At 37.4% G+C, this 13,827-nt stretch overlaps 1 protein-coding gene across 1 annotated transcript in view; it reads left to right on the top strand.

Moving 5' to 3' along the window:
- Nucleotides 1-13,827, top strand: part of DEPDC1B (DEP domain containing 1B) — a 103,796-nt gene that overhangs the window by 71,898 nt on the left and 18,071 nt on the right. The window contains exon 8 of the mRNA XM_049707927.1: nt 12,859-13,025. Within this exon, the coding sequence (XP_049563884.1) occupies nt 12,859-13,025 (167 nt within the window). The remainder of the gene's footprint in view (nt 1-12,858; nt 13,026-13,827) is intronic.

Genomic DNA, 13,827 nt, shown 5'->3' on the forward strand with positions numbered 1-13,827 from the left:
AGAGTGGACATCTTTGTCTTGTACATGATCTTAGAGGAAGTGCTTTCAGCTTTTCACTGTTGAGTATGATGTTAGCTGTAAGTTTGTCATATATGGCCTTTATTATGTTGAGGTATGTTCCCTCTATGCCCACTTTCTGGAGAGTTGTTTTTTTTTTTAATCATAAATGGGCATTGAATTTTGTCAAAAGCTTCTTCTGCATCTATTGAGATGATCATATGGTTTTTATTCTTCAATTTGTTGATGTGGTGTATAACACTGATTGATTTGCAGATATTGAAAAATCTTTACATCCCTGGGATAAATCTGACTTGATCATAGTGTATGATCATTGTAATTCAGTGTTGGATTTGGTTTGCTAGTATTTTGCTGAGGATTTTTGCATCTATGTTCATCAGTGATATTGGCCTGTGGTTTTCTTTTTGTGTGGTATCTTTGTCTGGTTTTGGTATCAGGGTGAGGGTGGCCTCATAGAATGATTTTGGGGGTTTTCTTTCCTCAGCAATGTTCTGGAATAGTTCAGAAGGGTAGGTGTTAACTCTTCTCTAAATGTTCGATGGAATTTTCCTGTGAAGCCAACTGGTCCTGGACTTTTGTTCATTGGGAGTTTTTTTTTTAACATCTTTATTGGAGTTTAATTGCTTTACAATGGTGTGTTAGTTTCTGCTGTATAACAAAGTGAATCAGCTATACATATACATACATCCCCATATCTCCTCCCTCTTGCGTCTCCCTCCCACCCTCCCTATCCCACCCTTTTAGGTGGACACAAAGCACCGAGCTGACCTCTCTGTGCTATGCGGCTGCTTCCCACTAGTTATCTGTTTTACATTTGCTAGTGTATATTATGTCCATGCTACTCTGTCTTTTTGTCCCAGCTTACCCTTCCCCCTCCCCATGTCCTCAAGTCCATTCTCTATGTCTGTGTCTTTATTCCTGTCCTGCTGTTGAGAGTTTTTTTTTTTTTATCACAGTTTCAGTTTCAGTACTTGTGATAGGTCTGTTTCATATTTTCTGTTTCTTCCTGGCTCACTCTTGGGATATTGTACCTTTCTAAGAATTTGTCCATTTCTTCTTGGTTGTCCTTTTTATTGGCATATAGTTGCTTGTAGTATTTTTGCTTGAGGATTTTCCAAATGATCCTTTGTATTTCTTGTATATCCTTTGTATTTCTGTGGTGTCCATTGTAACTTCTCCTTTTTCATTTCTAATTTTATTGGTTTGAGCCTTCTCCCTCTTTTTCTTAATCTGTCTGGATAAAGGTTTGTTAATTTTGTTTATCTTTACAAGAACCAGCTTTTAGTTTCATTGATCTTTTCTATTTTCTTCATTTGTATTTCATTTATTTCTGCTCTGATCTTTATGATTTCTTTCCTTCTACTAACTGGGTTTTGTTTGTTCTTTCTCTAGTTGCTTTAGGTGCAAGTTTAGGTTGTTTATTTGTGATTTTTCTTGTTTCCTGATGTAAGATTGTATTACTATGAACTTCCCCCTTAGAACTGCTTTTGCTGCATCCCATAGGTTTTGGATTTTCGTGTTTTCATTTTTATATGTCTCTAGGTATTTTTTGATTTCCCCTTTTGATTTCTTCAGTGATGTGTTGGGTGTTTAGTAGCATATTGTTTAGCCTCCGTGTGTTTGCGTTTTTCACCGTTTTTTTTTTTTTTTTTTTTTTTTTTGTGGTTGATTTCTAATCTCGTAGTGTTGTGGTTGGAAAAGTTGCTTGATATGATTTCAGTTTTCTTAAATTTACTGAGGCTTGCTTTGTGGCCCAGCATGTGATCAATCCTGGAGAATGTTCCATGTGCACTTGAGAAGAATGTGTATTCTGCTGCTTTTGGATGGAATGCTTTATAAATATCAATTAAGTTCATCTGGTCTAATGTGTCATTTAAGGCCTGTGTTTCCTTATTGATTTTCTATCTGAATGATCTGATAGAAATGGATGGACCATCTTGATGGTCCATTGATGAAAGTTTGGTGTTAAAGTCCCCCACTATTATTGTGTTACTGTTGATTTCTCCTTTTACGGCTGTTAGTATTTGCCTTATATATTGAGGTGCTCCTATGTTGGGTGCATATATATTTACAATTGTTATACCTTCTTCTTGGATTGATTCCTTGATCATTATGTAGTGTCCTTCTTTGTCTGTTACAACAGTCTGATATGAGTATTGCTACTCCAGCTTTCTTTTGATTTCCATTTGCATGGAATACCTTTTTCCATCCTCTCACTTTCAGTGTGTATGTCTCTAGATCTGAAGTGGTTCTCCTGTAGACATGATATATACGGGTCTTGTTTTTATATCCATTCAGCCAGTCTATGTCTTTTGGTTGGAGCATTTAATCCATTTACATTTACAATAATTATTGATATGCATGTTCTTACTGCCATTTTGTTAATTGTTTTGGATTTGTTTTTGTAGGTGTTTTTTCTTCCCTTCCTCTTTTATTCTCTTGTGATTTGATAACTAACTTTAGTGTTGTGTTTGGATTCCTTTTTCTTTCTCATGTGTATCTATTGTAGATTTTCAGTTTGTCGTTACCCTGAGGTTTTGATATAGCAGTCTATATATATAAACAAGATTGTTTTAAGTTGCTGCTCTTTTAATTTCAAGTGCATTTCCAATATCCTGCATTTGTGTTCTCTTCTTCTTGCAGTTGCTGGTTTTGATATCATATTTGTGTGCAGATGATTTCCAACCTTTACTGTATGTTTTCCTTTACCAGTGAGCTTTTCCGTTTGCTATTTTCTTGTTTCTAGTTGTGGCCTTTCCTTTTCCACTTAGAGAAGTTCCTTTAGCATTTGTTGCAAAGCTGGTCTGGTGGTGCTGAATCCTCTTAGCTTTTGCTTGTCTGTAAAGCTTTTGATTTCTCTGTGGAATCTGAATGAGAGCCTTTCTGGGTAGAATCAGTTGGAAGCTCAGTGGAAGCTGACTGAAGAAATTCTCATTTGAGCACTGGCCTCTAGGAAATCAAATGGAAGGTGTTTAAAAATGTATGAGTTCCAATTTGCATCAGTTACATTTGTGATATCATTGGTCTGTTCTACCCCTAATTGTTCATTTTGATCTCATCTAGGAATTAAAGCTGGTTGTTTCCAAATTGATGTCAGAGTCAGCCGTCAGCTAAAATATTTTCAGTAGAGGCTTTGAGGTGGAAAAGGATGGATAGAATGGAGAATTTATTATTCTTAGGTGTCAGCAATAATAGACTAGTGTGTATAGATGGTGACATATATTAACCTTCCCTGATCAGTCCTACTCAAGTGAATATATTTCAGACACCCTGCATTGAAAACCATAGTTTTTAGAACTTTACATAGTGAAAGAAAAAAGTCTTCTAGGTTATGACGACCATAATTTGTTTATATGAATAACAAAGATTATCTAATATAGCAGTCCTGTTAGAATCTGTGGGAAAGTGTATCATATCTAGGTCTGTGCAAACTCGATACATAGGTTGAATCCCAGGAGGAATTAGTCATTCCTTAAACCTTTTGACTTACTTTGATTGGGATAGGATCCCCTTAGATAAAATGCTTTAAAGTAGGTAATCAGTCTACTTTGTTGTAGAAGCTAATTCTGCAGCAATTTCAATGGAATGGAATGGTTTTTAGTTTAGTTAATGAATTTCTTTTGAGGGTTATTCCTTTGCTTCTTGCATGAAATAATTCTGGCTTTATGCCATAACTGTGACCCTGAGAACAGTCATTGATAGGTGAAACAGGATATCGAAGTGTTCTTAAAGAAAAAAATGAAAAAAAAAAGAGACATTTTTGGAGGTTTAAGACTTACCCTTTACTTATACTATACTTCATCTCAGCAGTCTGACCTAACAACATAACTGTGACTAGTAATAAATCTTCATTTCCAAAATGGCAGTTCCTTATATTAAGATCAGAGTTCGGCTGACTCTTGAATAGGGTGAGTGAGATAGTATAGCAGCCTTTACACACACTTCACATGCACCCTAGAATCCACTGAGCTGTGTAGCTTGCAATAAGTTGGCATACTGAGGAAAAGAGAAGGCAGAAAGGAAGCACAAAGGGGCATGGGAGCAGGGAAGAGTGTTTTGGAAAATTGGCTGGCTTGTGTGTTATATGATGTTAATATCTGAGATCCTAGACTGGTGATCTATGAGCCAAATCTGGCTCATGAATACATCTGGTTTAACTTGTGTGTTTTAAAAAGAAAGTTTAATTAATTGTCAAACTTTAAGAAATAGGAAATTCACATAAGAGTTTATTTTTTTGGCTTCTGCTCCTATAGGCAGGTGAGTTTGTGGCTGGCTCCTGGTTTATGTGCTAATAGGCTGGAAGGCTGACACAGTAGGTCTTTGCTGTTTGCTTTCTCCTAGATGTAAAGTTTAGAAAATGCCATTGAAATTCACTAGACCGGTTGTACATTGGATCATGTAACTCAAAGGCTGAGATCTCCTCCTTTGTTTTTTAACCTAGAAATATCCATAAGGTTAGGTTTTCCATTCTTTGGTTCTTTTGTATAGTGATTTCTAGGAGATCCTCTGGAGCTGTGTGCCATCTTGCTTTGTAACCTCTTTGCCCTCATGCGCTTCAGGTTATCTCAGGGTCCTTATCCCATAGTGGAAAACAATTCCTTTTTTCAGAGAGTGCCTACTTGGTGCACTTGACCAGACAGAGAGCTCTTGCCCATGTTAGTCTGAAGTTCTTGCTGGTGGTGCTTTCTGCTCTCAGGGCCCAGGGCTTATGGCCCAAGCTTTTGAAATTGCAGATGGGCCAAGGTAAAGATACTGAATCACCTCCAAATGTAATGACTACTGTTATGTCAAGATTATTGGAATAAAGTGAGTTAGGTAGTTCTTAAAGATGGAAATTTAGGCAAATGCCTAGGTATTCACTGGCTGTAACTAAACACATAAATTACACACTACTATATATAAAATAGATAAGCAACAAAAACCTTCTGTATAGCACAGGGAACTATATTCAATATCTTATAATAACCTATAATGTAAAAGAATCTGAAAAAGATTATATGTATATATATATGCACATATAAATAAATCTATATGATATAGTAAATATATATATAACTGAATCACTTTGCTGTACACCTGAAACTGACACAACATTGTAAATTAATTCTTCAATGAAAATGGTTAGGTGGTGCAGTGGTTGCGAGTCCGCCTGCCGATGCAGGGGACACGGGTTAGTGCCCCGGTCTGGGAAGATCCCACATGCTGTGGAGCGGCTGGGCCCGTGAGCCATGGCCGCTGAGCCTGCGTGTCCGGAGTCTGTGCTCCGCAATGGGAGAGGCCCACATACCAAAAAAAAAAAAAAAAAAAAAAAAATTATTGGTATGTTCTGCATGTAAATCCTTTGTTAGATATATTTATTGCAAATATTTTCTCCTGGAGTGTGGTTCTTTTCCCCCCTTTTCTTAACAATGTCTTTCAAAAAGCAGAAGTTTTCAGTTTTGAAGTCTATTTTATCATTTTCTTTTATGGTTCATGCTTTTTGTATCTCAAGAAAATTTTGCCTACCTTTAAATATTGTACTATTTCATTTATAATGTTACTACCTTACAACAACATTCTTTCATTTTTTTCCACTGCCCTTTGTGCTATTGTCATCATACATTTTAGTGCTACATATATTTTTAATAATGTGTTATAACCCTACTATATATTGTTGTTATTTTTTCTTTAAACAGATGATTTTCTTTCTTTCTTTTGTTTCTGTTTGCTTTCTTTTTTAATATTTTTTCTTCCAGTTTTATTGAGATATTATTGACATACAACACCTTATAAGTTTAACATAAACAGCATAATGATTTGACTTGCATACATCCTGAAATGATTACCAGAATAAGTTTAGTGAACATCCATCATGTCATTATAGATGCAGAATTAAAGAAATAGAAAAAAATGGGTTTTTTTCCCTTGTGATGAGAACTCTTAGGATATACTCTGTTAACAATTTTCATATATAACATACAGCAGTGTTGATTATATTTATTTTGTTGTACATCACATGCCTAGTACTTATTTACCTTATAGCTGGATGTTTGTACCTTTGATTGCCTTCATCCAATCCCCCCACCCCTGCCTCTGGCAACCAGAAATCTGGTCTCTTTTTCTATGAGTTTGTCTATTTGTTTGTTTTCGATGTATTGACCTGCAACACTACGTTAATTCCTGTTATACAACATAGTGATTTGATATTTCTGTACATTTTAAACTGATCACCAAGATGAGTCTTTACAAGATATTACATAGTTATTGACTATATTCCCCTAATGTACTAAATGTATATATATGTAATTTCATACCTGTGATGCATTTATTTTGCAACTGGAAGTTTGTACCTCTTAGTCTCCCTCACTTTTTCTTTCCTCTCCCCACACATCTCCCCTCTGGCAACCACCTGTTCATTCTACGTATCTATAGCTCTGTTTTTGTTTTGTTATGTTTGTTCACTCCTTTGGTTTTTTAGATTGCACGTATAAGTGAAATCATACAGTATTTGTCTTTCTTTGACTTATTTTACTTAGCATAATACCCTCTAGGTCCATCCATGTTGTTGGCAGTGGCAAGATTTCATGCTTTTTAATGGCTGAGTAGTATTCCATTGTGTGTGTGTGATATATATATATACATACACACACACACAAACACACACACCTTCTTTATCCATTCATCTATTGGTGGTCATTTTGGTTGCTTCCATATCTTGGCTATTGTAAATAATGCTGGAATGAAATAGGGGTGCATGTATCTTTTATAATTACTGTTTTTTTTTCTTCAGATATATACCCAAGAGTGGAATTGCTAGATCATATGGTAGTTATATTTTTTAATTTTTGAAGAATCTCTATAATGTTTTCCATAATGGCTGCACCAACTTGCATTCCCATTAACAGTGCACAAGAGTTCCCTTTTCTCCACATCTTCGCCAACCCTTACTTGTTGTCTTTTTGATAACTGCCATTCTGACAGGTGTGAAGTGGTATCGCACTGTGGTTTTGATTTGCATTTCCCTGATGATGAGTGACGTTGAACATCTTTCCATGTGCCTGTAGGCCATTTGTATGTTTTCTTTGGAAAAATGTCTGTTCAGATCCTCTGTCCCCTTTTTAATCAGGTGGTTTGGTTTTCTGATGTTGAATTGTATGAGTTCTGTTTTTTTTGGGGGGGTATTAACCCCTTATTGGATACATTGTGTTTGTAAATCTTCTCCCATTTAGTAATTGGCCTTTTCCTTTTGTTCATAGTTTCCTTCACCATGCAAAAAGCTTTTTAGTTTGATGTTGTCCCATTTGTTTATTTTTGCTTTTGTTTTTCTGGATACATATCCAAAAAATATTATAAGACCAGTGTCAAAGAGCACGCTGCCTGTTTTCTTCTAGAAGTTTTATGTTTTCAGGTCTTACATTTAAGTCTTTAATCCATTTTGAATTTATTTTTGTGCATAGTGTGAGAGAGTACTCCAGTTTGATTCTCTTGCATGTAGTTTTCCAGTTTTCCCAGCACCAATTATTGAAGTGGCTGTCTTATCCTTATTGTATATTCTTTTCTCCTTTATTGAAGATTAATTGCTCATATTAGTGTGGTTCACTTCTGGGCTGTCTATTCTGTTCCATTGATCTGTGTGTCTGTTTTTGTACCAGTACCATACTGTTTTGATGATTGAAGCTTTGTAGTATAGTTTTAAATCAGGGCGTATGCTACCTTCAGCATTGTTTTTCCTCCTCAAGATTGTTTTGGCTATTCAGGGTCTTTTGTGTCTCCATAAAAATTATTTAGAATTATTTATTCTTGTTCTGTAGAAAATGCCAGTGGTGTTTTGCTAGGGATTACATTGAATTTGTAGATTGCCTTGGGTAGTATGGCCATTTTAACAATGAGCACGAATGCATGAGCACTGCACATCTGTGCAGTTGTTTTGTCATCTTTGAATTCTTTCATTAATGTCTCATTGTTTTCAGAGTACAAGTTCTTTATCTCCTTCATTAGATTTATTCCTAGGTATTTTATTCTTTCTGATGAAATTGTAAATGGGATTTTCTTAATTTCTTTTTCTGATAGTTCATTATTAGCGTATAGTAATGCAACAGATTTTTGTATATTGATTTTGTATCCTGCAACTTTACCGAATTTGTTATATTAGTTCTAACAGTTTTCTGGTCCTGGACTTTTGTTTGTTTGGGGTTTTTTCATTACTGATTCAATTTCATTATTGGTAATTGGTCTGTTCAAGTTTTCTGTTCCTTTCAGATTTAGTCTTGGGAGACTGTACATTTCTAGGAAGTTATCCATTTCTTTTAGGTTGTCCAATTTATTGGCATATAATTTTTGTTTGTGGTAATCTCTTATGATCCTTGTATTTTTGTGGTATCTGTTTAACTACTCCTCTTTCATTTCTGATTTTATTGATTTGGGCCCTCTCTCTTTTTTCTTGATGAATCTAATGATTTATCAATTTTATTTATCTTTTCAAAGAACCAGCCTTTAGTGTAATTGGTGGTTTTTATTTTTCGGTTTGTTTTTTGTTTTTAGTCTTTTTTTCATTTGTTTCTTCTCTGATATTTATTTCTTTCCCTCTACTGACTTTGGGTTTTGTTTGTTCTTCTTTTTCTAGTTCCTTTAGGTGTAAGTTTAGGTTGTTTGAGATTTTCTTGTTTCCTGAAGTAAGCTTGTGTCACTTCCCTCTCAGAACTGCTTTTACTTCATCCCATCAATTTTGGATCATTGTATTTCCACTCTCATTTGCCTCCAGGTATTTTTTGATTTCTTCCTCTTTTTGTTTTGTGTATTCTTTGACTACTTATTGTAGACATAGGTGAATTTTACTACTTTTGCCTTTTAAACTTCCTATTAGCTTTATAACTGGTTGATCCACTACCTTTACTGTATGTTTGCCTTTACCAGTGAGATTTTTCCTTTCATAATTTTTACATTTCTAGTTGTGGCCTTTTCTTTTTTGCTTTGAGAAGTCCCTTAACATTTTTTGTAAGGCTAGTTTCTTTTTTGCTTTGAGAAGTCCCTTAACATTTTTTGTAAGGCCAGTTTGGTGGTGCTGAAGTCTTTCTAGCTTTTGCTTATCTGTAAAACTCTTTATCTCTCCTTCAACTCTGAATGATAACCTTGTTGGGTAGAGTATTCTTGGTTGTAGGTATTTTTCCTTTCATCTCTTTGGGTGTATTGTTCTACTCCCTTCCGGCCCACAAAGTTTCTGCTGAAAAATCAGCTTGTGGTTTTATGGGACTTCCCTCGTACCTAACTAGTTGATTTTCTCTTGCTGCTTTTAGGATTCTCTCTTTACATTTAATTTTTGCCATTTTAATTATAATGTGTCTTGTTGTGGACCTTTTGGGGTTAATCTTGTTTGGGACTCTCTTTACTTCCTGGGCCTGGATGTCTTTTTCCTTTGCCAGGTTAGGGATATTTTCAGCTGTGATTTCTTCAAATAAGTTCTCTTCCCCCTTCTTTCTCTGTTATCCTTCTGGGACCCCTATAATTCAAATGTTAGTATACTTAATGCTGTTCCAGAGGTCTCTTAAACTATCCTCATTTTAAAAAGTTCTTTTTCTGTTTTTTTTTTTTGTTCAGCTGGGTGAATTACTACTGCTCTGTCTTCCAGACTGCTGATTTGTTCCTCTGGGTCTACTATATCTAGTCTACTATTGATTCCTTCTAGTGTATTTCAATTATTGTATTCTTCCACTTTGTTTGGTTCTTTATGTTTTCTAAATCTTTGTTGAAATTCTCACTGTGTTCGTCCATTCCTCTCCTGAGTTCAGTGAGTATCTTTATTGTCATTACCCAGAACTCTTTATTGGGTAGATTGCTTATCTCCACTTTAAGTTTTTTCCCTGAGGTTTTGTATTGTTCCTTCTTTTGGAATATATTGCTTCTTATCCTCATTTTGCGTAATTCTCTGTTTTTATGTCTATGTATTTAGTAGGTTGGTTACATTTCCTGATCTCGGAGAAGTAGCTTTATATAGGAGATGTATTGTGGGACCCAGTGGCACATCACCCCCTTCTGGTCACCAGAGCTATATGCCCTGCGGGTGCTCCCTATGTAGGCTGCGTTTGCCCTTTTGTTGTGGTGAGGCCACCTACTGTGGGTGCACTGGGAGGTGGGGCTGCTCCCCTTCACCCCCAGCCCAATTGACTGCAAGGCCCTGAGTCGTATGGTGGATGTGGGCTTGCTGGAGGGTGGGGTAGGCTTCACACATGGCTGGCTCTGTGATCTGGTGGTCCATGTGGCTGCTGTGGACCCGCTGGTGGGGGTGGGGGCAGGCCCCCTAGCACTAGTAGATTAGAGGGAGGATTCCAAAATGGTGCTTGCCAGCACTGGTTCATCACGGTAGAATGAGCTCCCCAAAATGGCTGCTGCCAGTGTCTCCACCCCCAGGAAGAATCCCAGTCTCCTCCTCCCTCTCTGGGAGACTCTCCAAGATGAGCAAGTTGGTTTGACCCAGGCTCCTTTCAAACTACTGCTTCTGTGCTGGGACTCAGAGTACATGAGATTTTGCACATGCCCTTTAAGAGTGGAGACTCTGTTTCCTCCAGCCCTCCAGCCCTCCTGAATGTAAGCCCCACTTGGTTTCAAAGCCAAATGTCCTGGGTGCTTGTCCTTCTGGTGCAGGAACCCCAAGCTGGGGCGCCCCATGTAGGATCTGACCCCTCACATTCTGGGGAGGACCTCTGCAGTTGTGATATTCCTACCATTTGTGGGTTGCCCACTCATTTATGTGGGTCCTTTAATATTGAATCTCTGCTTCTCCTACATGTTTCATTGTGACTCTTTCTTTAATATCTTTAGTTGTGGAAAATCTTTTCTGCTAGTCTTCGGGTCATTTTCATAGCTCTGTAAGTAGTTGCAACTTTGGAGTGCCCATGGGAGAAGGTGAGTTCAGGGTCTTTCTACTCTACCATTTTGTCCCTCCCCCTACCCTTGAATGTTTACTTTTATGCTTTGTACCATATACTAGGAAATAGGGCTTGCCAAAAGAAATGCATTATGATTTCAATTATCTTGAAGTCTTATTTATAAAACTGTGTGTGTGTGTGTGTGTATATATATATATATATATATATATATGTATGTATATATATATGAAACATATAAAGTTAAGGTGAAATTTGACTCTCCACAGGTGTTTATAATTTGGTAAAAGAAGGGATTTGTGGCCTAATGTGATAGAAGTCTTTGTGGCAAAAGTGAAAGACTTCATGGAGAAATAGATCTAGAATGTAATTGGTCTTTACCAGATCCAGCTGCTACCAGTTCCAACCTCATGCAGACTGTAATCATGCCTTGAATCTTCCTTCCTCCCTCCCTGTTACCCCTTTACCGTCTATTCTCTATACAGCTGCCAGAGTAAAAATAATTCAAACCAAATGGCTCTCCTGCCCAGAATCCTTCAATGGCTTCTTGGGTCACTTACAGTGAAACCCAGAGTCCTTAATGATAGTCTACAAGGTTCTACATGATCTGGCGCTTGGCTTCCTCTCTAACCTCATTTCTGACTTGAATATTCCTTGCATACCCCTCTCTCTTCACACTGCCCTCATTGCTGTTCCTCAGACATTCCAGACATACTCCCTTGTCACAATCTTTGTCATTGCTATTTCCTTTACCGTGAAAATTTGTCTCTGTGATATCTGCCAGGCATACTCTCATTTTCTTCAGATTTCTGCTCAAATGTCCCCCTTAGCGAGTAACTTTCCCCAAAACTCTAGGAGTATTTTCTCATCATTCCCCAGCTCCTTTCCTTTTTTTCCTTCAAACCCAAAGTCCTTAGTCTGGCATTCAAGGCCTTCTAAGATCTCATCTCTGCTAACCTTTTTCACTTCATTTCTCTTGGGCACTCACAGCCTATGCTATAGTCTTATTGAGTGACTTACAGGTTCCCTAATATGCCTGTTGCACATGTCTCTTGCAGCACCTCTCACATTTTGCTACTTACTTTTTTATGGGCCTCTCCTTCTCACAGTGCATAAGCTCTTTAAAGGAAGGGACCTGGCATATTTTTATATTTCTGAGACCTAGCATTGTTCCTGGCATATCATACAGGGCCAGTAAATATTTGCTGAATATAAAAGATGGTTTTGTCTCCAAGCAGAGACTAGTTGGAACTTGAAAAAGTTGGATATGAACCAATAAATGGGTGAAAGCAGTTTCATCTCTTCAGAAGGCTTGGAGGTGTGTGTGTCCAGAGACAAATATGGTTGAAGAGAGCGCAATATTAGAATACCCTAATTTTTAGCAAAATCATATTGGGTGAGGAGGGATGACATGTAACATGATTGAATCATCACACTTAGCTAGAAAAAATAGCTTAAGTGGGAGGAAGGTGTTATTTAGAAAGAAGCAGAGCCATTAGGCACCGGAATGACTCTAACAGCATTAATCCTATTATTTAGTCTGTGAGAGTCATGCAGGATGGTGACCATGTGAGGAAATAGTACACAAGGGGAAACTTCAGGGCAGTGATGGCACATTCATGTTCTTGCTCATGCTGTCTTGGACCTCTTGCAGAGTGTTGAGAGTTAAGTTAGGCTTAACCTGACTGCTCTTGGCTCAGAGGGAAGGAATGCTATGAAAATTTAGTTTTATCTGTCAAGGGTGTGGGAGGGGGAAATGCTGTATTTGTTTTATATATTTGCCAACACTGGTTGGTGGTTCGTGTTTTCTATGCAGATTTGTGACAGTGGATCTATGTCAGTTAGCCCAGTATAATTGCACATGCAAACATGCTTTATAGAATTTTAGTAATACATGTTTTGTAAAAATGTGAACATAATAGAGTCAGGTAGGCTATAGGTTTTTAAAGGATTAAAACCTTTTTTTTCTTTTCTAAATCAGGTTTGTTACAGAAAGAGAAAATGGCCATTGAAGCATTTCAAGTTTGCTGCCTCCTCCTGCCTCCTGAAAATAGAAGAAAGTTACAGCTGTTGATGAGGATGATGGCAAGGATCTGCTTAAATAAGGAGATGCCACCACTGTGTGATGGCTTTGGCACCCGAACACTGGTAGGTTGATTTCTAACATCTACGAGGACTGGAGTTTCGGGGTTAAAATTCACTTGAGTAAAGTTTACTAGCTTGGCAACCAGAGGAAGGTACAAGGCAGGCCCACTTAAAGAGCCATGGCTTGGAATCCACCCAGACTGGTATTGTGCTTTTGGTCTTAGTGACTTAAAGAACATAATGAAAAGTAAAGAGTGAGTAGGGGTAGAGTGTACAGTGAGTGTAGAGATAGCTGCTGCATCCTGCCTGCTGTCAACACAAGAGAAGGAAGCGTGGACAGAAAGGATTACTGGCGTGTCAAGAAACAGCATTCTCTCCTCCAGGACAAAAAGGGTCGCAAAACCTTTGTTACTATAACCAGTAGGAGAAGATGCAGCATATATCATGGATTAAAGAGGGAAGAAGTAAACTATAGAGTTAGACCAGACAACTTGGAAGGAAAGAATGTGTATCTTTCAGGGTATGATCTAAGGGTCCATGAGTGAGGATATTTCTTAATATATTCTGTTTTGCTTAAAAACAGGCTAATTTTGAATTCTACTTTGTCATGTCAGCATGTGTTTTAAAATAGGGTCTAGGTTTAGGATTATTTACTAGCAAAATTTATTAATTTTCCTCAAAAAGTATCTTAGAGCAAAATTGATGTTTCATTGGGATGTACATCCTTTCTATATGTTGGTGAACCATTGTGTATGCCTGAGGGTCCACTGTTCGACTTTTAGAGGTGTGGTATAAGATCAGAGGACAAATCAGCACCCAGTAGAGTGATTCTTGACCTTTTTTGGGGGGTGGGTGGATGGGTAGG

Source organism: Orcinus orca, chromosome 3, assembly GCF_937001465.1.
Source record: "Orcinus orca chromosome 3, mOrcOrc1.1, whole genome shotgun sequence".
Classification (NCBI taxonomy): Eukaryota; Metazoa; Chordata; class Mammalia; order Artiodactyla; family Delphinidae; genus Orcinus; species Orcinus orca.